The sequence below is a fragment of the Triticum urartu genome, chromosome 2, assembly GCF_003073215.2.
Source record: "Triticum urartu cultivar G1812 chromosome 2, Tu2.1, whole genome shotgun sequence".
NCBI classification, from domain to species: Eukaryota; Viridiplantae; Streptophyta; class Magnoliopsida; order Poales; family Poaceae; genus Triticum; species Triticum urartu.
Window position 1 is genome coordinate 99,164,530 of NC_053023.1, and position 24,507 is coordinate 99,189,036.

General features: G+C 47.6%; 2 protein-coding genes across 2 annotated transcripts; one reads left to right on the forward strand and one right to left on the reverse strand.

Annotated features, from left to right (window-relative positions):
• The first annotated feature begins 927 nt into the window (after nucleotides 1-927).
• On the forward strand, nucleotides 928-3,267 carry LOC125536112. Its single transcript, XM_048699249.1, has 3 exons — nucleotides 928-1,445; nucleotides 1,536-1,953; nucleotides 2,939-3,267. The coding sequence occupies exons 1-2, from the start codon at nucleotides 1,041-1,043 to the stop codon at nucleotides 1,947-1,949; spliced, it is 819 nt and encodes a 272-aa protein (XP_048555206.1). The 5' UTR covers nucleotides 928-1,040; the 3' UTR covers nucleotides 1,950-1,953; nucleotides 2,939-3,267.
• Nucleotides 3,268-6,625: 3,358 nt separating this feature from the next.
• LOC125536113 (ras-related protein RABA5a) lies at nucleotides 6,626-9,802 on the reverse strand. The gene is made up of 4 exons (XM_048699250.1): nucleotides 9,557-9,802; nucleotides 7,731-8,129; nucleotides 7,041-7,377; nucleotides 6,626-6,918 (listed from the first exon to the last, which is right to left on the reverse strand). Exons 2-3 carry the CDS (start codon nucleotides 8,068-8,070, stop codon nucleotides 7,046-7,048), a joined length of 672 nt encoding a protein of 223 aa, XP_048555207.1. The 5' UTR covers nucleotides 8,071-8,129; nucleotides 9,557-9,802; the 3' UTR covers nucleotides 6,626-6,918; nucleotides 7,041-7,045.
• Between the last annotated feature and the right edge of the window lie 14,705 nt (nucleotides 9,803-24,507).

The window sequence follows — 24,507 nt, forward strand, 5'->3', positions numbered from 1 at the left end:
CCATTATCCATGGCGATGACTGATGAATGCGTAGGTGTTGAACGTACAGGTGTACTACTTGTGTACTGATGTGATCGAAACACTGTAATAATAACCACCATAAATCCGTTGATGGAAGCAATGGAAAAATTGCACGTGCCATGTGATATTTTGTGTATCCTTTCTTTTCTTTTGAAAAAAGATCAAGTCTATTATAAAAATTCATTAAAATAGTACAAAATACCTCAAACATAATAGAAATTACACATATCCTTGTTATAGAGAAAAGGAACACTAGACAGGGACCTCGAATTGGTAAAGGTTCGTTGTTGCACAGAGGAGGTGCTACGAGCCGCAGCTTCGTAGTGGCTGCAACGAACAGATGGCGATGACTAATTTCTGCATCCGGAAGGGTATTAAAGCGGAATCAAGATGGCTGGTCATTGACGCTGCCTGTTAATTTATATTCCCTCCGTCCCATAATGTAAGCTTTTTTTTGACACTAGTATTTTCTGTAAATATGTCTCTAGACAAAATATATTTCTACTTATAAACATGATCTGAATATAAACATTCGTATAAGATGAAATGTTAATCTCACGTTTTTAAAAATATTTTACATGTGAAAAATAGAAATCAGTTCATATGTTTGAGAAAAAAATGTTCCTTCGTGTCTTTAAATAAATGTTCATGCATTTGACCAAACGAGTAAACGAGAAAAGAAACAACAACAGGAAAAGTAACGACGATCCCTGTTGGGCCACTCCATAAAAGTAACCACTATGCCCCCTGCTGTTGTTGTTGGGCTCGAATGGCCCGTGAAAGCCTAATAGATAGATAGATCTCGGGAGTTTCTCTCTCTCAAAAAAAAAAGATAGATAGATCTCGGGAGGGAATATTCCCTTATCTTGCGCTCTTTGTAGTAGTACCCCTCACGCATCCCTCCTCCAGCCCTGATAAAACGGGATCGCATTTTCTCTCGGAAAAATAAACTCCACACAGATCGGAAACCTCACCGCACGCCACAGCCTTCCCCGCCCGCCCCATCCGCCACCGTCGCCATGGGCAGAGGCCGAGGAGGCCGCAACCGCAAGCCCCGCAACTCCGCCACCTTCCGCCTCTGCCCGCGCCCCGGCGCCGCCGACCCCTCCGACCGCGTCCTCGTCCGCGTCGACGGCAACCAGTACCACGTCCCCGGCCTCGACGACGACGACGACGCCTGCTACTTCGAGGGCGCCTTAGGGGACGACGGCGCCGAGCCCTCGTCCTCCCCATCTGGGGCCGCCCTCCCCGACCACGTCCGCCGCGCGATCCTCGAGCTCGGCCTCCCCGACGACGGCTACAACTACCTCGCCCACATCCGCGAGATCCGCCCCTCATACTCCTCCACCGGGGGCGGGGGCTCGTCCGCCGTGTTCCTCCCCACCCGCCGCGCCGCGCGCTGCGGCCTCCCGCTGAGCATCAAGGTCCTCCGATCTGTTTTTTTCCACTAGAGCATGCCGCGTAATTTCATCCTTAGCCTTCCAGGTGTCTAATCCTGGTACTGTTCTGTGCAGGCATACGACGCGCGTGGTGTTGATGTTGGTCTGGACAATGTCGCCGCAACGGGAGCGCTGATTCCAGTGGAGGAGGCTATCGACCCGGATATCACCGACCTGCTTGAGGAGAGCGAGGTGCCACCGGGGACCTCGGAGGATGAGAATGAGGATGAGGAGAGCGAGGTGCCACCGGGGATCGTGGAAGATGACAATGAGGAGAGTGAGGGGCCATCGGAGACCTCGGAGAATGAGGATTCAGAGCTGGAGGACGATTTTGTTATCATTGCAAATCAGCCTGAGCAGGAAGACCAGATGGATCTGGAGGATGATTTTGTTATCCTTGCAAACCAGCCTGACGGCGAAGAGCAGATGGACATGATGGGCGGTAGGTTGGCGCGAGGCAGTTTCGCAGCTGCCTTATGGGCATGTTAAACTGGTGAGCTTGCTGCACCTAGCATTGTGTTTCTGGAAGGTGATCAATAATGTTGTAGTTCCTGCTATTAGCTGCAATTATACTAACTGACATCAGATATTACCATTTGTGCTTCCTGCCCTGAACATCAATATTGATGAACTGGGTGAGGTGAGGAACAGCTGTTAACACTACTAGGAGTTATGTTAGGAGCCTTTCATGAGGAAGTTCACTAAAGAGTTTTGGCAAAGACTAATCAGACTATCTCATCAAGTTTATGGCTCAAATGGCCATGGTAAATAAGGGTTGGAGCGTGAAGATGTTCGGATAGAGTAGTCGCTGGTTGATTTGTAGGTTGAGGAGTAAATGGATGAAAGCATGTAGCGAGTGGGCTGATTGTAAGCAACAAATTACGGGCAGCTTATGCCAGACGTTTAACCCAACTAGTAATTGTGTACGCGAAATGCACGTTAACATGAGGCAAAGATGTTAATTGTATTGCACATTAATATTAGGCAAAATATACTTAAATTGCATGTTAATAGGTGCTAGGCTATAATTACTTTATTAATGCTGATGTTTATACTATTAAGCATGATATTAATTAGTTGTGCTAAACACCATAGCGACGTAGACTGTTGGATAATTGCGGTTGAATGGGTGAGATTTTGTTGGATCTCCACAACTAGCTCTTTTTATATTGGTATATAGATATTTGCACATGAGCTTCCTTTTTTTTATAATGTTCTGCTGTGGCTTAAACAAACATCCTTCCAAGTTTCCAATCAACATCATGAACAATTCATGCACTTCACTATTACCCTTTTGGGCTTCAAAGTCTTATTTTTGTTTTGTAAACTATTGATGACCTGTAGACACAAATTTCTGCATCTTTGATACTGTTTCCCCACTGCCCTTTCAAGTAGCATACACTGTCTTATTTTCTCCCTGTTTGTTAACCAAAACGTCATGTTTCAAGCTGACTTATTTTCCACTCTCCAAATGACAGCTTGCTTTGGGAAAGAATGATGCGGTGAAGATGGCCGTGATAACCAAGGCTCAGAAAGCTTTTAGGGGTCCGTCCTTGTCGGCGCACCTTGTGTGCTGATTATTTATCTTATATATATTGTGTTGATAGTGAACTGTTTGTCATAGCAATTCGATTGTCAGTAGGAATAATATTGAACATTTGTGCCAAATGTTGCACGCACTAAGTTAGGTTTCCTTAGTAGATAAAAGTTATGGGTGATGTACGATATTCATCTTCTACTGTACCGCTCTCCCAAGATTATGTTTCAAAACTCGTAATTCAGGATGTACAAAGTTATCGTTGTCTCATTGTGCTATGCTTGAAGAGTTTTCAGTTTGTGTTGGTGCATGAATGCTCTTACTGTTGAATATTGAAGATACTTGCCACCTTGAAGAGCGAAAAGAATCCAAGGCCCTGTGACGAGAACAACGGTGTAGTTTCAGATGAGTGGTTCTTTTGAAAATCTCAATTGGCACTTTGGATTGATCAAATACTGACACTGATGTGAACAGCGAATTCTTTGACAACGAACGCCCCCTCCCTCCCTCTCGCTCTCCCTCATTTTGTCATCGCAAAGTTAAACATTGCCCCTCCCCCGAGCTGGTGACCCAGGAGGAACCCTAGCCGCTAGCACTACCAGCCCTTCCCATCGGCCCTTTGAGGTGGGGCTCAATGCCCTTAGAGCATTACTAATAGAATCCTCAAACCCTCACTAGCGTTTTAAGGGTTCAAAAATAATCTTTTTGTGCACTTTTACGGGTTGAAAAACAGGGGCAAAGATTAGAACCCTCAAACCCAACCCTTATAACGGAATATTTCCCATGAACGACGTTGTCGTTGCGCGCGGGAGGTCGACGGGGCGGCCGCCAGCGACGGGGGCGACTAGCAGCGGCGGGCGTGGGCGCGGGAGTTGGGAGGATTTTTCTCTCCCGCGCGAGGATAACCGCCAAATGAGGGTTGGGGTAGGTTTTTCTCCCCAACCCTTACTTTTGAGGATTGGGAGAGGGTTTGAGGGTTGGACCTTTAAAAAAATTTGAGGGTTTGAGGGTTAAGGGGTTCTAGTCTACGGCTTTTTTTCGACGAAAACTGTAAAAAAAGCAGTTATTTTTAGGGGTTTGAGGGCTTTACTAGACTTGCTCTTAGTTTGCACGGCAGGGTGACTTCCTGCTCCCCGCGGGTGGACTCTTTGCCGTGTAGGGGCGGGGTGGCAGCCCCACTTCCTGCTCTCATGGTGCTCGATGATTTACTTGGTGGTGTGCCAGTGGTGAGTTGCCAACTGGCTCACTGGTTCTTCCGGCCGACGATGAGGATGGTGGTGGCTTCTGTTTGTTCATGGCCGATGCCTTCGTGGGAGGTGTAGTGTTGGGCAGTGCTCCGAGTAAAAGCTTATCAGGCTCCCGTCGCACGACGACGTCGGCGTCTGTGGACGTCGTTTCATGGTTGGGGGAGGCTACACGATAGGGCAACTTTTGGCGACTCCATGTCAGCGCTCCTAGTGGGTAGATGCTCCGGCGTCAGCCCGTCCCGGGTTGCGGCGGACTTCATGGGCTTCGGCAGAACGTCCTCTCGGCGTGCAGGGGCGAAGTGGCCCCCCCCCCCCCTTGCTCTTATGGTGTTCGGTGATTTACTTGATTGTGTGGCAGTGGTGGATTGCCAGATCTGATCTGGCACGCTGGTTCTTTCGGGCGGCGACGAGGATGGTGTTGGCTTCTGCTTGGTCATGGCACAATGGCTTCATGGGATGTGTGCGGGGCAAGCGGAGGTGCGGTGCGTGGGGATGTGGTGCTGGACGTTGCTCCGAGCGAAAGCTTGTCGGGCTCCTGCAGGCTGACCGCGTTGGTGTCAATGGACGTCAGTTCGCCTCCTTAGAGGCGCCGCCGTGGAGTCCACCCATGCACACCCTCGGATTCATCTCTTCGGGTGAAAGCCTAAGGTCTGGTTCGGTCGAACTACGGCGACGGCATCGTCGTTTCGCTCTTTGGGGTGTCGCTTTGAAGAGCATTGGATCCCATATGCACACTCCATGTGTTGGACGCTCATGGCATTGTGGGCGACCGGTGTCCGTCCGGTGATGTGATGTTTTGCGTGGCTTCTTGTGTGGCGACGATGGCGGCTTCGGGCGGAGTTGGGTTGCACGTGCATTTTGGTAGTCGGTCTCATCCGGCGTGTCCGAGGGGTCGACGTGCCTCACTTTGTGTTCATGGAGTCCGAGCTACTAAGGCGGGGCCATTGCGGCAACAAGGACGCGAAACAGGTGGGCGGTTCCAGCGTTGGCCTAGCGCTTTTCCCCTGCAATGCTCGTCGACAAAGTCAGAGTTGCCTAGTTACCGGCGCATGGGGTTGGCATCAACAGACGCAGGCCTCAGCGCCCGTTTGCGGTGAGGGCTACATCGGTGGTCGTTGATGGCAGAGTCGGAGTTGCCCTCGCGGAGGTGTGATGACGATGACACCGGATTGCTACCTTGAAGACACTTTTCTCCTCGATGGCGTGTGTGTCCTTTTGTGGGTTGTCAGGTCGCCCTGAATGCTTTTTTTGTGGGACGGTTTTGGCAGGTTCTTCGTTAATTAAGTTGACGACTCTTTTCTTCTTAAGAAATCCTGCCATTTCGGAAAAAAGAACATCGTCGGTATCTCGTTCCAACCACGAACTCTATTGGGCCTGTTTGGATCCATGGTTTAGAGTTAGTTTGGACTCAACTAACCCAAAAAAAAATCCAAATTGGAGGGTTAGTTTAGGTTAGATGTATCTAACCCATCCAAAAATAACTAACTCACCCAAAAGGTGCTTATTTGGGTTAGTTCTTCTCGGGGCCACTAAAAAAAATACTTTTTATCTCACTCTCCCCGCAGATCCCTTGAAGCTTCTCGTCCTCTCCCTCCCCCCTCTCGCACCGCCCGTGAAGGCGCCTCACCGTATTCGCGCTCCATCTAACCCTGCCATCCAAACGCCTCTTTGATTAGAGTTAGTTCAGGGTTAGAATCTAACTTTAATCTCTAACTGAGTTAAAGTATCCAAACAGGGCCATTGTTCCTATGTTCTGAGTGCATGAGATGGATGCAATGTCACATGTACTTGCTGATGATTAGTACTTAGTGGTAGTACTTTTCTACAGTGTTGAGGTAAAGGTGCTGTCACTTTTTACCTAGCGGCAATCATTCGGTTAAGGTTCATGTTCTGCATTTGGATGACATCCAATAATGTCCTCATCATCTGGTGAAGATGACTAGATGAGATGGCACTGTTCCGGGGACACATCTATTGCCATGATTTTCTCCGCTTTATAATGTGTCGGTACTGCTGCTTTGTCATCCATCGCATGAGCTTTGGATGGTACAAAATCACACAAGTCACCGGCTCCATCTTCAGAAATTGTGGGGCTCTGGCTTTCAGATCTAGTTAGGCTACACTTGGTTAGAGAGCCCTCGTACCCACACAGATTTAGGAGTTCTTCAACAGTGGTGCGCAGGTAATGGCAAAGTACTGAATGTACAAAAAACAAAAGAAGATTATTTTCTGCCATTTCAGTGCTACGTGCATGTCCGATCGGTAAAACCGGCGTGGATCTAACGAGCTCGAGTTCGCGGAGAGTTTTTACAACCATGGAGCGAAGTTTACCATATGAGGGCAAGCAGACGTGAGCTGAGAACAGTAAAAGCGTGGTGTTCTAGGGGGGGCAGAAGGATGTGGAATGAATTGACACAGCAGCCAGTGGGTGACATAGTTTTCCTCTTTACACAATCACGTATATCATCATTACCCCAGAAGGACCAATGGAACTATACACTGAGATTTCCTCCAATGGAAAAGCACACCTTTCATACAACCAACCAACCAACCCTCGGCCTACTTTTACCTTTTGATGAAGAAGGCGAGCACAACTTTTCACTAACTGGATCCGCATCATTACATCCTACGGCACGCAACAGGGACCCTCTCGTGGTCATCAAGTCCAGGAACCCTAAATATTCATCAACAAGTTTAGCAATGTCAGGCATAACGACGACCAATGGCAGACACAACGATGCATTTCTTCATACCCCAGGAGAAAAATGGAGGAAGAGGATGGGAGGGGGGTCTTACATGCTCTACGACGAACAGCACCACCTCCCGCTGCTGTTCGTGTCGCTGGGGGCGTCGCTCTGCAGCACCACGGCTTTCCCGTTGCTTAGCGACTGCAGCTCGCTTTTCTTCTGCTCTTGAGATTGGAACACCTTCCTGCTTAGTATGCTGTAGATCTCCTTGACCACGGTTTGGAAAGCTGCTGTGACGTTCGACGAGTCCATCGCTGAGGTTTCCATGAAGAAGAGGCCCTGCGCCTCAGCCAGGGCTTTGCCTTCCGCGGTGCTCACCTCCCGCGCATGCTTGAGGTCGGTCTTGTTGCCAATCAGAATTGTGACGACGTTCATGTCCGAATGAGCTGTTTGGAGGTTAAAAGGAATCAAACAAAGATGATAAAGCTAACAACAAATCAAACCAGACTGTAACCAATCTATGTTGCTAGGGGCATGCAATAGCAAGACAACCAACTAGCTCAAGACATGAGCTACCTATGTCTACGTTTTGACCTGCTCTAACTGTGTTTAGTTTTGCTTTGGTTCTCTTCTCTTTTGTTTTGGTTTTGGTTTGGCACTTGGCCATTTGTGCTTTGCACCTTGTTGGTGCCTGCTTCTTAATGCATAGCAGTTACTACGTACATAGGGCTTTGCACCTTGTAACATACATTATGATACTAGTTCGAGAAAGGAAAACAAGGTAAGTGTTGGCTCTCACCGTGCAGTTCATTAAGCCATCGGCCGACACTGTCAAATGTCTGGCGCCTGGTAATATCATAAACCAGAAGAGCTCCAACGGCTCCTCTGTAGTAGGCAGATGTGACTGCTCTGAAACGTTCTTGTCCTGCTGTGTCCCATATCTGAGCTTTAATTTCCTTTCCATCCATCACCAATTTCTGGGTCTGGAATTCCACTCCTATTGTGGATTTCGAATTTGGAAAGAACTCATTCCTAGCAAATCTGGCTAGCAAATTTGATTTGCCGACAGAAGAGTCACCAAGCAGAACAATTTTGAATAGATAATCCTGGCTTTGCTGCTCATCTCCACCATAAGCCATTCTGCGATAACTCTATAGAAGCAGCGACCTTTCTAGTGCTTCCCAAGATCACAGTAACCCTGTCAAGTTTACACAATTATATACTGAATTAATATCATAATAAGATGGGTACATAATCAACACAAACGAGTTAAGTCACAGTAAAGGATGAAAAAATATCAATAGTGTTATGTAAGGACTAAAATTCATTGATAAAGCAAATAGTGCTGCAGCTGAGTATACATGATAAGAAACTGGTTTGCTTAAGTCACAATAAAGGACGAAAAAATACTACTCCCGATCCATATTACTTGTCGCTCACTTAGTACAACTTTAAGTCATTGATACAAGAAATAGTTCTATACCTGATTATACATGATAAGAAACTGCTGTCCTGTTCTGCTTCCCTATGCAGAATGACTTGAATCAGTTAAAAACTAAATGATCAGTCGATCACTGTGCAAACCTAAGCTTCATTGCTAAGTCACTGCTTCTATAGAGTTCATATCTTGCACATTATTTCCCTATGCAGAATGACCCTTTTCTTCCTTTCTCCCTAGTTCACATTCCCTCCCCCCTTCACACGCAAAGCCACACATACTGACCATTATCTCTCTTATTTCCAAGATATGAACACAAAGGATGCCATAGGCATATTCCTCCACTGTTTCATTAGTTAAATGACCACCACATCCTTCACTAACATATGCTTTACGGAACATACGGAGTACATGCTAAGATGAAACTTAGATTAGCTACAAACAAAACTGGTCCTGGAGAGACAAAACTTGTACCCAACGCAACAGCCAATGAGTTAGTATAGAGTTCCCAAGGCGTGACTTGGTTTGCTTTGAGAAAAAACCTCCCATTAACAAAGGCATTTTAGTTCTACTGTGACAGGATTTCATTTCTATTTCATCTATAGTCTGTTGATGCCATCGTACTTTGGAACATTTTTTCCTGCCAATAGTTGCCTTGATAATACCAGGTGTAACAGAAAGCGTTGTGATAAGTCAATTTCCGGTACTGGTAGCGTCAAAGCTGGGCATTGCACTGTTTCTGTTTTTTGAAGGGTCCGAGGACCAGAAAGCACGCTACTATTATTAGGCAAAACCAACGGGCCTGAGGCTTGACAAAACAAACAAACAGGGGCGCTGTGAGATCAGCTCATCAGGCATCAGCCGAAATGGCGAGCAGCTGGAAGGTCTGGCAAACAAATTTCCACAGAGACGATCCGTGACGACGTCGTGCTACAACCACCAGGGCTTTCGCCATATGACAAATTACGCGCATGAGACGGAACGGATCAGCAATGGTGTCCTGCCCCCGCCGTGCTCTCCAATTTGTGGGCAGAGAGAGGTCGCCTCGGAGCAGGGGCGGGCGGGCGGGCGGATCTAGACGGCGTGGCGGGCGCGCACCGGCGCACCCGGCCTAGCGGGAGGGGCCGGCTGATTTCGCGACGAAGAGAAGGGACGCTGCTGTACGGATGCAACCTAGCTGCTCGTACCTCGAGGGGAGGGCGGGGACCCAATGGCGGGCGACGGGGCGGAGCAGGACGTCCCGGCGGGGCGGGGAAGGGACGGCGACGGCGGCGGCGTCCCCGGGGCGGCGGCGGCGACGCCGAGGCACGGCACGGCGGCAGGTGTGGGCAGTAGATCCGCGGGAGTTTGGAAGGGGGGAAGGTGAGGAGGACTCGGGAGCGAGGGGGAGGTGGATGGGGAGGGGAGAGGGAGGAAAAAGAAGCGCCCCCGGGCTGATTTGCAGCTGGCCGTAAATTAATTCGCCGACAGTGCGGTTTCGTGGCCGTCTGATTCGGCGCGTCACGGGGCGCGCGCGTGGACGGCGGTGGACTCACCGGAGAGGGAGAAAATTTTATAGAGGGTGCCGTGGAGATCGTTTTGACCGTGGATGGCTGGAGAACGGTGCTTTCGACTCAAAATGACCTTTCTTTTTCATTTCATTTTCCCTCCATTCCTTTATATAAGGTGTATTTGTTTTTTCAAAAGTCAAACAAGTGTGTGTTTGACAGAGTTTTTAGAAAGAAAAAAATATCGATACTCGCAATATGCAATTTATATCATTTGATCCATCATGAAAAGTAGTTTCATATTTTATCTACTATTAGGTATTGCAGATGTTTTTATTTTATTCTATAATCTTGATCAAACTTTCAGATGGTTGACTTGCACGAAAATCAATACACCTTGTATTCTGGAACGGATGGATATTTTATTAACGATGGGAGATTTTATTAACTTGGCCTCTACACCCAAGTAATTTAATTTTTTTTTACAAAAGCACCCATGTAACATTTTTTATTGTTATTTATGTGTAAAAAAATTATGCTTCAAGCACACACAAAAAATCAAATCACCCTTGTTTTTCTGGTTGACATGGCGATGACCAAGCTTAAAATGGTTGACTAACTTAGATCATGAAAGCTTAAAATGAAAAGTGTTGCTTTGTTTATAACACGGAGCGGAAAACCATTTCCAGGTAATGGACATTACATAGAATAAAACATGCAAGCCTATATGTTGGATCAGATATTACAATATTTTTGGTGTGCGCTTTTTGCGACCATTCAGAGCTATAACGAACAGAACAAGAGATTTTTCATGGTCAACTTCACCGGCAATCTTCGCTGGAGATCTAGTTACTAACTCCAGTGTGTCAAAGTAATGGAATCGCTCTCCTTGCATGTCGACATAAAAAGGTCCGCCAACAACCCTATATCTACTCTCTTTTTTTGGCTAAACACAACAACCTTATGTCTACTTGGTGTAGAACTTTTACTACTTGTTAGACTGTCACTAAGGACATCGTTGCTATGTTTCTCTAGACCATCTCAACCCAACCTTGCACTACGGAAGCTTTTACCGTGCAGGGGGCTCATTGTAGTTTGACATATTTACGCCATTTCACATTTATCGTCATTCTTCTATGGTGTGTCTGTTTCGAGTTCCTGAAATAAGATTTTAAATAAAAATCTAAGGTAACAATTAACATGATGTATGTCGTGATTTGGTTTATCCACGTCGTTATAAAATATAAACACCACATGTGTGTGATCCACCCGCACCGTTGTAAAATAAACACTGCACAACACAACCTTCTCTAATAACTTTCATTCCATCAACATGACTGATATTTTGGGCAGCGGGACAACATCAATTGAAAGTATCGGTAGCTCACCTGGAAGAGGATTTGTGGCACGCACGTGCGGGGGCATTGAGTCCCTCGCGCGTGCTCTTTCTTTGGCCTTTCGATTTTCAAACTTTCATAACTTTTAAATAAAAAGGTTCAGATTAAGTTTTGTTTTCATATTCATGTTTCTCATGACGAGGGCTTTCAAATAAGACTCATTTTGAATACATTTCGTAAAACCTAGTACAAAATTGAAAGCTTTCATGATTAAAACTTAAAATTTACAGTAGCCTCGTGCAGGGGATTCAACTACTTCATGAATCACGAGGGCGATCGAGCGGCCGAGCAAAGAATTGGTAGATGCGTGCCCCTGCGAATTTCCGTGGCTCACTTTGATGTTCCATCGGGTTGGGAAGCAAGCGGAGCATTCCCATTTTCATCCTCCATCGTTGAGATAAGAGCTCGTCCTGTTGGTTTGTTGCGGCCCGGCAAACGGGCAGCAGCGCGATACGACGGCCGTGCAAAAGCGTTTGCACCAACAAATGATGGACCATAAAACACCCTCACCCCGCCACCCGTTGTCTGTCCCAAGCTGAACAGCAACGTCGTGCTAGCGCCTAGCAGTGAGTACTACTACACTAAGTAGTACTCCATCCATTCCATAATATAGTGCTTCCTCTATCTACATGCTTTAATTTTGACCGTAAATTTAATTATCAAGACCGATTGCGGCGGGAGCAAAAATTATATCAGTAAATTCGTATTCGAAAGAAGTTTTTAATTATATAATTTTTTCTCCCGCCGCAGTTGGTCTTGTTGGTTAAATTTATAATCAAAGTTGGACCTCGGAAAACGCGGACACACTATATTTTGAAATAAAGGGAATAGTAGAAAGTACATTAGTAATTGCCGTAAAAAAAGAAAGTAGAGTAGTACTTGCAGACGGTAGGCAAGCGAGTAAATTACAGCCTGAGTTGCAGTGGTTTTTCTTTTTCTTTTTGCAGGTAATTGCAGTAGTAGTATTTATGACAGTGGGAAATATCTGATACTCCCACCGCTAGGGTGCTCCTGGTGCTCCAAACTCGGCAGCACATTTTAAGAAGTTCGAAAAATTCTGAAAAAAAATCCAGCACATTGATACAACATCAATGTATATCGTTAAAAAAACCAAATCAAAATTCAAAACATTGCTCGAGATACAAAAAATGATGAAATGGACATCGGTGTGTGGCCTAATCTAAAGCCCAACTTATGTTGTGTATTATTTACTGCCGAATTTGTCATTTATGTTTCTCAAGCTATGTTTCGAATTTTGATTTCATATTTTTTGACAACCACATACTTTGATGTTGTGTCAATGTGCTGGATTCTTTTCAGAATTTTTCAAACATTTTAAAATATGCTACCGAGTTTTGGAGTATCGGAAGCATCCTGGGGTTGAAAGTACCTGATATTTCCCCTTTATGACAGGCCACCTGCATCCATGTACAAAATCATTGAACCTCATGCCACATTCATATGGCACGTAGTACTACGCAGGAATCTTTGTGATATGGGGGAGTACTATCACGTTACAAACGGAACGGACTAGCCTAGTCGAAGCAACACTGCTACACCAGTACTAAGTAGTACTATATCACATTACTGTATGAGTCGACCTTGCAAAAAAAAAACATTAGAGCAACTCTAACGAGGCGACCCGTTCCGTCCGCCCACGTCCGTTCAGGTCGCCGCGGGCAAAAGCTCCGGCCCAACGCGTCGACCCATCCTCAAAACCCGTTTGCATTCCGTCTGCGCGGACCCATTTCCGACCAAATTTGCGTCTGAAATGCGTCGGTGCGGACGCGCCGCGCGTCCCCTCAATATTCGCCGCAGTTCCACTTGTCGGCCGCCCAACCATCACCCACGTCTTATTAAATGTCAGCACCGACCTAGGGGCCCGCCTGACAGTGCATGGAAGGTCTGCGTGCTCGTCCTTTTTAATGAAAGCGTGCGGTGGGGCCGGTCTCATCAACTTTCAACACCCGTCAACATCTGGCCACGCGATGCTTCCGGTCGACGACCATGAACCTAGCAAGCCCAAACCACCATGGGGTTTTTCAATGGCAAGGGGAGGGGGAAGCTGCCCGCCGATGTGAGCTCTTCTCGCGGCTCGCAGGGGCGAGCTCCTCTGTCGCCGCCTGCTAGACGTGGCCTGCCACCGGAGCAGCAACGTCTGTACATACCAGTCCACCAGGCGCGGTGGCACTGGCAGTACCGTCGGCCAGTGCAGTATCCGGATGTCAACCTGCCTCACGGTTGGCATCTGGATCCGCAGCGGATCCCTATTCCGACAGTGCCACACACGATGCGGGCGCACGCCGAGGAGGTTCGTCGGCGTTGTGTGGCCCTCACTCCGGAGCAGCGGCAGATATGTGCCTACACGCCAGACTCTCCCAACTGGGAGCGCTGGTTCGCACTAGAGCACGGGGAGGAGCACTGCCGGGGTGTCCACGTTGACCATGACGTTCCTCCGCCGCCGCCTGAGGTTCTGCCGCATGAGGAAGACGAAGAGGCGGCATACCAAGCTGCCCTCGAGCTAGCCTTGCAGCACGCGCTGGAGGCGAGCATGATCGAGGAGGAGGCCCAATGGGATGGGATGGAGCGCGCCCTCGCCTTGTCGGCGGCACTCCTTCCACACCCCGCTCTTCGTCCCGCCTCCGCCCCGGCCTCCACCCACTTGTCCGGAGGAGTCCTACACATGGATTGGCGAGCCCCGCAAGTGGGTGAGCGCGCCTCCGGTCCACTATGCCGCGAAGCCGAAGGAGGAGGCAGCCGACCTTGAACATTGGAAGGCGCACTGGCTTGTCGAGGAAGAGGCCGACCAGAGATGGTAGATGCTTTGCCGGAGGAAGCTGCCCTGGCAGCGTACCAAGCGGCGTTCGGGTGGGCTGGCCCGGCTCTCGTCTTCATTGATCTCACCGACGGCGACGGCGACGTCAAGGGCAAGGGTAAGGCGAAGGACGTCTAGGGCAGCGTGCGGGCGCAAACCTTTTTATGTCTTAATTAATGTTTAGTTAGGTTTCAATGGATTTGGCCGGCGATTGACCGGTCATTAATGTTTAATTATGTTTATTTCTTTGACGTGTTTTTTATGCGGGTAAATCTGGGTCCGTCTTTTGTTCGACGCTTAAGTTGATCCATATGAAAATGCGGACGCACACATCCGGCTGATCGATTTAAACGGACGAAAAACGAATAAAACATATGTCCTATTGGATCGGGCGCGTTGGAGTTGCTCTTACTGTCTGTTTAGAGGAGCATTTCATGAGACGAGTCGATTATTACTGCCGCGCCGGTGCCGGTGCCGGTGCCAATTCCCCGACGTGGCTGGCGGCCGCGGGAGCAAGCAAGCAAAGCGATCGGACGCGACGCGAGGATACAGATAGACCACAGGAGAACGCAAAGGCGGGCAGCTGCGGCCGTACGTACGCAGGAAGCAAAGTACCTAGGATTGGTTCCTGTCCCTGCGCACGGCAGCGCTACGACTAGGACAGCACAGCACGCTACACATGGTCCACTCAGCCCAGCCCCATCAATTCCTTCCTTGCCATGCCCGTTTTCTCCCTCTTTCTCTTTCCCCTTTTTCCTTTCTCGCCTTGGAACAAGATCTTCATGACTGAGGCATGCACCCAAAACACCATCGACCTGCAGCGGAAACGAATTTCGGCAGCTGGTTTTGCAGTCTGTTTGCGTAGCCTTTCTTCGTTGTCTCACCTCTCTCTCACGGAACGAATTTCAGTACTCTCTTTTCCCCGGACCGGAACGTGCCTGTCGCTCTGGTCCATTTTTCCTCGTTGGGAATCGACACCCGAACTGAAAAAGAAAAAGGAAAAAGGTTGAAAGAAAATACACCCCAGCGGCGGCTTGTAAAATGCTTCTTTTGACGGCTCTACGTTTTTACATCCACGGCTGCTTGTGGTGGCTAGCTGTGCTTGCCTACGCTGCTGCGCACATGGACTGCACAGTGGGCTGCTAGATCGTGGGCGTGCCCGTGGTTGTAGCAGCAGCAGCCCGGCCGGAGTAGACGGAAGCGGCAAGGCACAGTGCGGGGCTCTGGACTGGAGTGCGCAGCATGCAACCTCCCACGTGTTGCGTCCGCGTCAGTCACTGACACCCCCCTGCCGGCCTGCCCCGATTGCCGCTGCACACCGGCTGCGCAGATCCATCCATCCATCAGTGGTAGTAGTACTAGGACGCATCGTCGTGCCATCCTATCACGCACCGGGCCGGGCGCAGGCCACGTCAGTGTGTTCTTCGCCTCTGCTTTGCTTTCGTCCTCGCGGCAGCCAGCCCTGCAGGGGCCCATGCAGCCCGTTTTCCTCTTTTCCGCGACGGAACGTCTGCTCGGGCGGGGCGACGATCGACGATGATGCTTGATGCCCCGAGCGGAGCCCCTCGGCAATCCGCCGTTTGCTACAGGGCACGGCAATCGTGACGATTCGCGGTCGCGGAACGGAGATTTGACGGCGACGGTTTGGACGTTTGGCCACAATAGTTGCACACTACCTACACCGGACGCTAGGGATTGCCAGAGCATCTATAGTCACACACCCCAACCCCCCTCAAACGTCTAGACGGACAGTTCAATCAGTGACAGATAAAAATGTACGACTTAGACGAGCATCTTAAATGGGTCTCAAACGCCATGACTGAGCGACACCCCTCGTATCCAGTTTAAATTGGACCGACGAATGGGTCGCACCGAAAAACACTTCGAAACCCGGCGGCCCGAAAACCATCTCCTCCATTGAACCAATGACGCAGCGGCGACGGGCCATGTAGTGCCATAGCCCGGCTATTTAAGCCGTCCGCCGGCACCGAAACCCTACCCGTCCGCATTTCCTCCCTTCCGCCAGTCGCGCCGCCAATTTCCACTTGCTATCCGCCACCACTAGTAGTCATGTCACCACGTCGCCGGGTAAGGAACTACGCATATCTAACGCCGGAGTGCAGGCTGCAGCTCCTTGAGCACATCGGGGCAAGGCGCGAAGCCCGGATAGCCACAGGGCTACCACCGGACACGATGGATCCGGAGGATGACTTGGAGGAGAAGGGGGAAGGAGGTGGAGGAGGACGCAGAGCTGGAAGAGGGGCATAAGGAGGATGAGGAGGACATGGGGGCATGAATCTACAAGCAAAGCAGTAGGCGATCCTCGCTTCGGTCGGAATCGGCGGCGGAGGCCAACCACCGTCGTTTGCAGGAGGTGGAGCGGAGCGCGAGACGCAGACGTCGACGAGATGCTCGCATATGTGGATGAGGAGGAGGAGTCGGAGCCCTCTACGCGCCCATCTACCACTAGTAGAGAAAGTGCTAACCACAACTTTCATTGGTGGCGCGGCATTTTACCACGTCAGCACTATTTTTTTCAAATAGTTCTGGCGTAGGTCAAATTCGTACGCCAGCTTTACAAGCATAGTGCTGGCGTTGCTTATTTTGTAAACGCCACAAATCTATTGGCTCGTATACACTCATCGTTTGGAAACCACTGGTGACGTTGGTTTTCTTTGCACGTCATAGTTTATTTTATTAGTGCTGGCATTCTCTTTCTTTGCACGCCATAGTATATAATTATATTATGCTTTTTTATCATTATTATTTTGACAATTTTAATCATTTTAGGAATTTTATTTTTTACCACCAGTTCAAATTTTGAGTCTTTTATTTTGTCAAGTCTTTCATTAATTTTAGTCTTTTTTTATTTGGCATGTGATCAGTTATGGCGTTGTCATTTTATCCAACCCTAGAAAAACCGGATCCGGCTTGCCTGCTCCCTTCCCATGCTTCCATCCGTGCTCCCACTTCATCCTACGGTTCTTTTTTTTTCTTTTTTCTTTCTAATCTAATCATCTTCCCCTGATTTTAAAAGGGTGGGGCCGTACCTTATTTTGTTCCAATCAAATCAAGCCACGTACGCGGGAGCACGGATGGGCACATGCCGGGGGAGCAGGCAAGTCTCGTCCAGAAAAACCTAGTAAAATACCTAAGTCCACTACTCGCTCTCATTTCACACCCCACCCGGCCCGCTCGTAGACACAACTCCCGTTGGACCAAAGCCGCCGCCCCCGTCGCAGTCACCATCGCCGCCTCGTTGCCGTCCCTCGCCGGCACCAAGATTAGATCCACTTCTCCATTAGCGCAGACACCCCAATCGGCCGGAAATTATAATGACAATCGTCCGATTGCTATTGTGTCTCCCCTCCGTTGGCGGATCTGAGCTAGTTTAGTAGAAATTTTATAGAATGTGTTATGTATATTCTTCAAAGTTATCATTTTAGTTTTCTTTACACATTTATGTATAGGTTGACTAGTATATGTAAATCAAATAACTTTGCATACAGAAGTTATTCTTATATATGATAGTATGTGTATATATAGAAGTTAGTTTGCCATATCTTATTTATCAAAATAGATTCATAATTTTATCTATTCTACTTAATTAACAAAATCATGTCTTTCCAACACAGGCACTATTCACTATAAAAGTATCTGATTTTGTTTTGATACAACTCACGGCAAGTATTTGTTAATGAAACTTTACAAATCATATCTTTCCAACACATGAACTATTTTACATTGCATATTATCTTGATCGTGTATATACGCGATGTGTTTGTAGGTCATGTCCAATTCTGAAGGCAACAACGAGTCGGTGTGCGATATGGACATGGCCAAAAATGAATTCTTAAACACTTTTGAGTATGTCATCAAGAGCGTGCAAGGGGAAAATGAGGGAGATTAAAGAGCTACGCAAGGATGCTGTTCGGCTCGTTCAAGAGACTAATCAGCTTAGGAACGAGAGGGATAAGCTCGTCGAGGATCGAGATAAACTGAAGGAGGATAGGAGACGCCTCAGGGGTGAGAGGATTGACCAGAAGATGAACATAGATCATTTCAGAAGAGAAGGAGAGGCGGATAGAAAGAAGTTGATCCAGCTGGGCATACTCCTTGTTGAAGATTAGTTCTTAAGTAGCTAGCTAGCTCATCTTATTAGTTGATGATGATCGAGTAACTAGAGTACTTGAGTGAACTTTTATGAAGTTTAATATCAACTTGTTGAGTTTATGAGCCTCTTTATGTAATGATTATCTATTAAGTGAGTACCTAGTGTTGATGATTATATTGTGTTCAGTAGTATATATTAAGTAAGTAGCTACTGTTGATGAGTAATTTTTTTATTACCAAAAAAACCATTTGCTGGCGTTGGACGAGCAGGCATGCCAGAGTTATGATGAACTTAGTGCTCGCGCTAGACTGGTGATATGCCAACACGATGTAGGATACTGCTGATAAAGGAAATATGCCCTAGAGGCAATAATAAAGTTGTTATTTATATTTTCTTATATCATGATAAATGTTTATTACTCATGCTAGAATTGTATTAACCAGAAACTTAGTACATGTGTGAATACATAGACAAACAGAGTGTCCCTCGTATGCCTCTACTTGATTAGCTCGTTAATCAAAGATGGTTAAGTTTCCTAGCCATAGACATGTGTTGTCATTTGATGAACGGGATCACATCATTAGAGAATGATGTGATGGGCTAGACCCATCCATTAACTTAGCACTATGATCGTTTAGTTTATTGTTATTGCTTTCTTCATGACTTATACATGTTCCTATGTGTTAAGGCATATCTCTCTCGATGTAGTTTTGGTGATTGATGACAACATGTTTGCGGACTAATCGTGTGCTTTGAGCGTTTCAGAGATTCATCCTTTGGCACGAGACAATTCATTCCCCTCGGAGTTTTAATCAAGATGGTGTAGCTCTTTTGTTTCTGTTTTGGTGGACTTGTTTCGTAGGAGTCACCGTACTATCAAGAGGGCGTCCGCTTTGGTAAGGCTAGGGTCGAATCAACACGCACACATCCTTTTCACACCCTCTGAGCCTTCCCGCTTCGATGGAGGTTTCATTCCCTTTTTATGAGTATGATTTGGTCCCAGTGGTAGTACCGCGGTGCCCGGCGGTAGTACCGCTGCGGTACCGGGCTCCTACCGCGTCGACTCGAGGGGGTCGCCTCTCGTGTCGGATTGTGCGGCACTAAGCAGCGGAAGTAGAAGCGGTAGTACCGCTTGAGAGCGGTAGTACCGCCCTACCACCGCGGCAGTACCGCACTGGGTCTGACTCCTGCTCATACGCTAGCCCTCCCAGACTGCACGACAGTACCGTGAGGGGGAGCGGTAGTACCGCTGCCCCGTGCGGTAGTACCGCCCTCTGCGGGGCTGTTTTGGGGGGTAACGGTTGGATTGTTCCCCCCTCTTTAAAAGGGGGTCTTCTTCTCCAAAGTTGACTTACCTCTTCCCCCCAAAGCTCCATCATTGCTCCAAGCTCCATTTTCGCCCGATCTCTCTCCCTAGCCAATCAAACTTGTTGATTTGCTCGGGATTGGTTGAGAAGGCCCCGATCTACACTTCCACACAGAGAAATTTGATTCCCCCACTAATCCCTAGCGGATCTTGTTACTCTTGGGTGTTTGAGCACCCTAGACGGTTGAGGTCACCACGGAGCCATAGTCCATTGTGGTGAAGCTTCGTGGTGTCGTTGGGAGCCTCCAATTAAGTTGTGGAGATTGCCCCAACCTTGTTTGTAAAGGTTCGGTCGCCGCCTCCAAGGGCGCCAATAGTGGAATCACGGCATCTCGCATTGTGTGAGGGCGTGAGGAGAATACGGTGGCCCTAGTGGCTTCTTGGGGAGCATTGTGCCTCCACACTGCTCCAACGGAGACGTACTTCCCCTCAAAGGGAAGGAACTTCGGTAACACATCCTCGTCTTCACCGGCTCCACTCTTGGTTATTTCGTACCTTTACTTGTGCAAGCTTATATTGCGTTGCATCTCTTGCTTGCTTGTGTGCTTGTTGTTGTTGCATCATATAGGTTGGTCAGCTAGTTCATATCTAGACAACCTACTTTGATGCAAACTTTAAATTGATAAAGAAAAGGCTAAAAATTGTTAGTTGCCTATTCACCCCCCCTCTAGTCAACTATATCGACCCTTTCAATTCGTATCAGAGCCTCGTCTCTTTTTAAGGACTCTGCCGTCCGAAGAGTATGGTTGACGTCGTAGACGGTGTGGAGGAGCACTCCGGTGCGATTCCGATCTCGTCTACGGGCGATGGGGGAACCTCGGTCTCTCGTGAGAAATTCAATGTGGCCTTGGAGACATTGAAAACCTCCATGACGACCGAGGTTGAAAGCATGTTTAATAAATTCATTGAAGGGCTTAAACTATCCACCGCACCATTGAAAGTGGGTGATCCCACTAACAAGGTGACGGATGCTAACTCCGACAAGGGGGATGCTACTAGTGAAAAAGCTCCTTCTTCTAGTGGTAAGAATGGCACCGGCATCTTTGCCCATGTGGAACCTCCACTTGTTTATGGTGGACCGATTCCCTCTACTCATTTGAATCATGCCGGTCCTCCCCCTAAGATTGTGAAAAATGAGGACTTTAATTCTTGGGTTTATCGCTTTAAGCGTCATTTAAATCATGTGAATACTAATCTTTGGAGAATCATTAAAGAAGGTTTCTATCCGCATGACCCAATCAACTTCACCCCTAGAGAAGTCGCGAATAATCAATTCAATGAGAATGCTCTCTTCATCATCCAAGATGCAATTCCACCTGAAGATCTTCCTCATCTTCGGCCCTTCGCCTTGGCCAAAGATGCATGGCTTTGTGTTGTCTCCCTCTATTGGGGAAGCGCAAGCATTCAATGCTCCAACTATGAAGTAGTGCAAGATGAAGCCGATGAGTTTGCAATGAAAGAAGATGAAGAACCTCATGAGCTTTATCAGAGAGTAACCAAACTCGTGGTCTCACTCCGAGATCATGGGAGCAAGGACACGGATGACAATTGGATCAAGCGCAAATTCCTCAAGGCAATGATGCCTTACCACAAGGCCATGTCCTCTGTCATTCGTCAAAGGACGGACTTCCACATTTTGTCCTCAAGTGAAGTGTTGGATGAGTTTGTGGCCATGAGCATCTTGGACAAGACCGCCGACAATGCGGTGCTACGTTCTCAAAGAGCAAAGAAGCCCAACCTTGCATTAAAGGCCAAGGTTAGTGTGGAAGAAGAGGATGAAGAAGAAGAAGAGGAGGGCAACCCCGAAGATACAAAGTATGCCTATCATGAACACATGGCTCTTGCTTCAAGGCATTTTTAGAGCAAGAAAAACTCAAGGCCCAACTTCAACAAGAACAACTCAAGTGGCATAAAGGGCAAGCAACGTGTGAGGACTTGCTATAATTGTGGCAATGTGAGCCATTTGTTGCGGAGTGCCCGTATGAGAAGAGGGAAGACAATGGTGGCAAGCTCATCCGAAAGGACAAAGCCAAGTCTTTCCCAAACAAGAGCAACTTCACCAAGAAGACTCCTCCCAAAGCGTTGGTGGTACAAGAAGATTACAATGAGGATGATGATGAGGATGAGTTGATTGCCATGGCCTCCATTGCCATTGCGACAACTCCACGAGTGTCACTCTTCGACTCACCCAATGTGAGCATCACCGCCAAGTGCCTCATGGCTAAAGCCACCAATAAGGTAACCCCCAACATCAAAACTACCATCATTAATAATCCTTCTTTGACAGATTGCATTGATGAACATGATGGACCTAATGTGGAGGAGAATGAGTTTGAGTCCTTTATGGGCAAACTCAAGGGTAAATCCAAGAAGCACTTTGTTGCTCTCTTGGAACAACTTGGTGAAGCCAATGACATGATCGAAGCTCACGAAGATACCATCTCTAAGATGGAGGGGCATAGTCGTGACTATGCCGATGAGATTTCGGATCTTTCCAATGCTCTTGAGAAAGAGAGTGGTCTTCGTTTGGCTCTTGAGGAGTCACACAACAATGATCATGCTAAGTTAAAGAAAGATCTTGATCATGCCATTGTTGTTTCTCGTGTGCTAAACTCCTAGAAGGCCAAGCTTGGGGTTGATCTTGCTAGACTCCAAGAGGAGTTTGACCTACTTGACTAGGCTCACAAGGTCTTGAAGGGTACTCATGCTAGCCTCAAATAGTCTCATGATCAACTTCAAGTAAAGCTAACCAAGGAGAAAGCCACATTTCCTCATATGGTGTTAATTGATAATGCAAATGCTACTTCCTCTCTCTCTCCTAGTCCAACAAGGAAAATGGGGGGAGTCCTACTCCCGGTAGGAGTAGGACTCCTCCTGGCGCACCCCTCTCTAGGCCGGCCGCACCCCCCTTGCTCCTTTATATACAGGGGCAGGGGGCACCCCATAGACACAACAATTGATCGTGTTATCTTTTAGCCGTGTGCGGTGCCCCCCTCCAGCATAGTCCACCTTGATAATACTGTAGCGGTGCTTAGGCGAAGCCCTGCGTCGGTAGAACATCATCACCATCACCACGCGTCGTGCTAACGAAACTCTCCCTCAACACTCGGCTGGATCAGAGTTCGAGGGATGTCATCGGGCTGAACGTGTGCTGAACTCGGAGATGCCGTACGTTCGCTACTTGATCGGTCGGATCGTGAAGACGTACGACTACATCAACCGCGTTGTGCTAACGCTTCCGCTTTCGGTCTACGAGGGTACGTGGACAACACTCTCCCCTCTCGTTGCTATGCATCACCATGATCTTGCGTGTGCGTAGGAATTTTTTTGAAATTACTACGTTCCCCAACAGTGGAATCAGAGCCTGGTTTTATACGTAGATGTCATATGCACGAGTAGAACACAAGTGAGTTGTGGGCGATATAAGTCATACTGCTTACCAGCATGTCATACTTTGGTTCGGCGGTATTGTTAGATGAAGCAGCCCGGTCCGACATTACGCGTACGCTTACGCGAGACTAGTTCTACCGACGTGCTTTGCACACAGGTGGCTGGCGGGTGTCAGTTTCTCCAACTTTAGTTGAACAAAGTGTGGCTATGCCCGGTCCTTGCGAAGGTTAAAACAGCACCAACTTGACAAACTATCATTGTGGTTTTGATGCGTAGGTAAGAACGGTTCTTGCTAAGCCCGTAGCAGCCACGTAAAATTTGCAACAACAAAGTAGAGGACGTCCAACTTGTTTTTGCAGGGCATGTTGTGATGTGATATGGTCAAGACACGATGCTAAATTTTATTGTATGAGATGATCATGTTTTGTAACCGAGTTATCGGCAACTGGCAGGAGCCATATGGTTGTCGCTTTATTGTATGCAATGCAATCGCCCTGTAATGCTTTACTTTATCACTAAGCGGTAGCGATAGTCGTGGAAGCATAAGATTGGCGAGACGACAACGATGCTATGATGGAGATCAAGGTGTCGCGCCGGTGATGATGGTGATCATGACGGTGCTTCGGAGATGGAGATCGCAAGCACAAGATGATGATGGCCATATCATATCACTTATATTGATTGCATGTGATGTTTATCTTTCATGCATCTTATCTTGCTTTGATTGACGGTAGCATTATAAGATGATCCCTCACTAAATTATCAAAGTATATGTGTTCTCCCTGAGTATGCACCGTTGCGAAAGTTCTTCGTGCTGAGACACCACGTGATGATCGGGTGTGATAGGCTCTACATTCAAATACAACGGGTGCAAAACAGTTGCACACGCGGAATACTCTGGTTAAACTTGATGAGCCTAGCATATAGCAGATATGGCCTCGGAACACGGAGACCGAAAGGTCGAGCATGAATCATATAGTAGATATGATCAACATAGTGATGTTCACCATTGATACTACTCCATCTCACGTGATGATCAGACATGGTTTAGTTGATATGGATCACGTGATCACTTAGAGGATTAGAGGGATGTCTATCTAAGTGAGAGTTCTTAAATAATATGATTAATTGAACTTAAATTTATCATGAACTTAGTACCTGATAGTATCTTGCTTGTCTATGTTGATTGTAGATAGATGGCCTGTGTTGTTGTTCCGTTGAATTTTAATGCGTTCCTTGAGAAAGCAAAGTTGAAAGATGATGGTAGCAATTACACGGACTGGGTCCGTAACTTGAGGGTTATCCTCATTGCTGCTCAGAAGAATTATGTCTTGGAAGCACCGCTGAGTGCCAGGCCTGCTGCTGATGCAACTGACGATGTTAAGAACGTCTAGTAGAGCAAAGCTGATGACTACTCGATAGTTCAGTGTGCCATGCTTTACGGCTTAGAATCGGGACTTCAACGACGTTTTGAACGTCATGGAGCATATGAGATGTTCTAGGAGTTGAAGTTAATATTTCAACCAAATGCCCGAATTGAGAGATATGAAGTCTCCAATAAGTTCTACA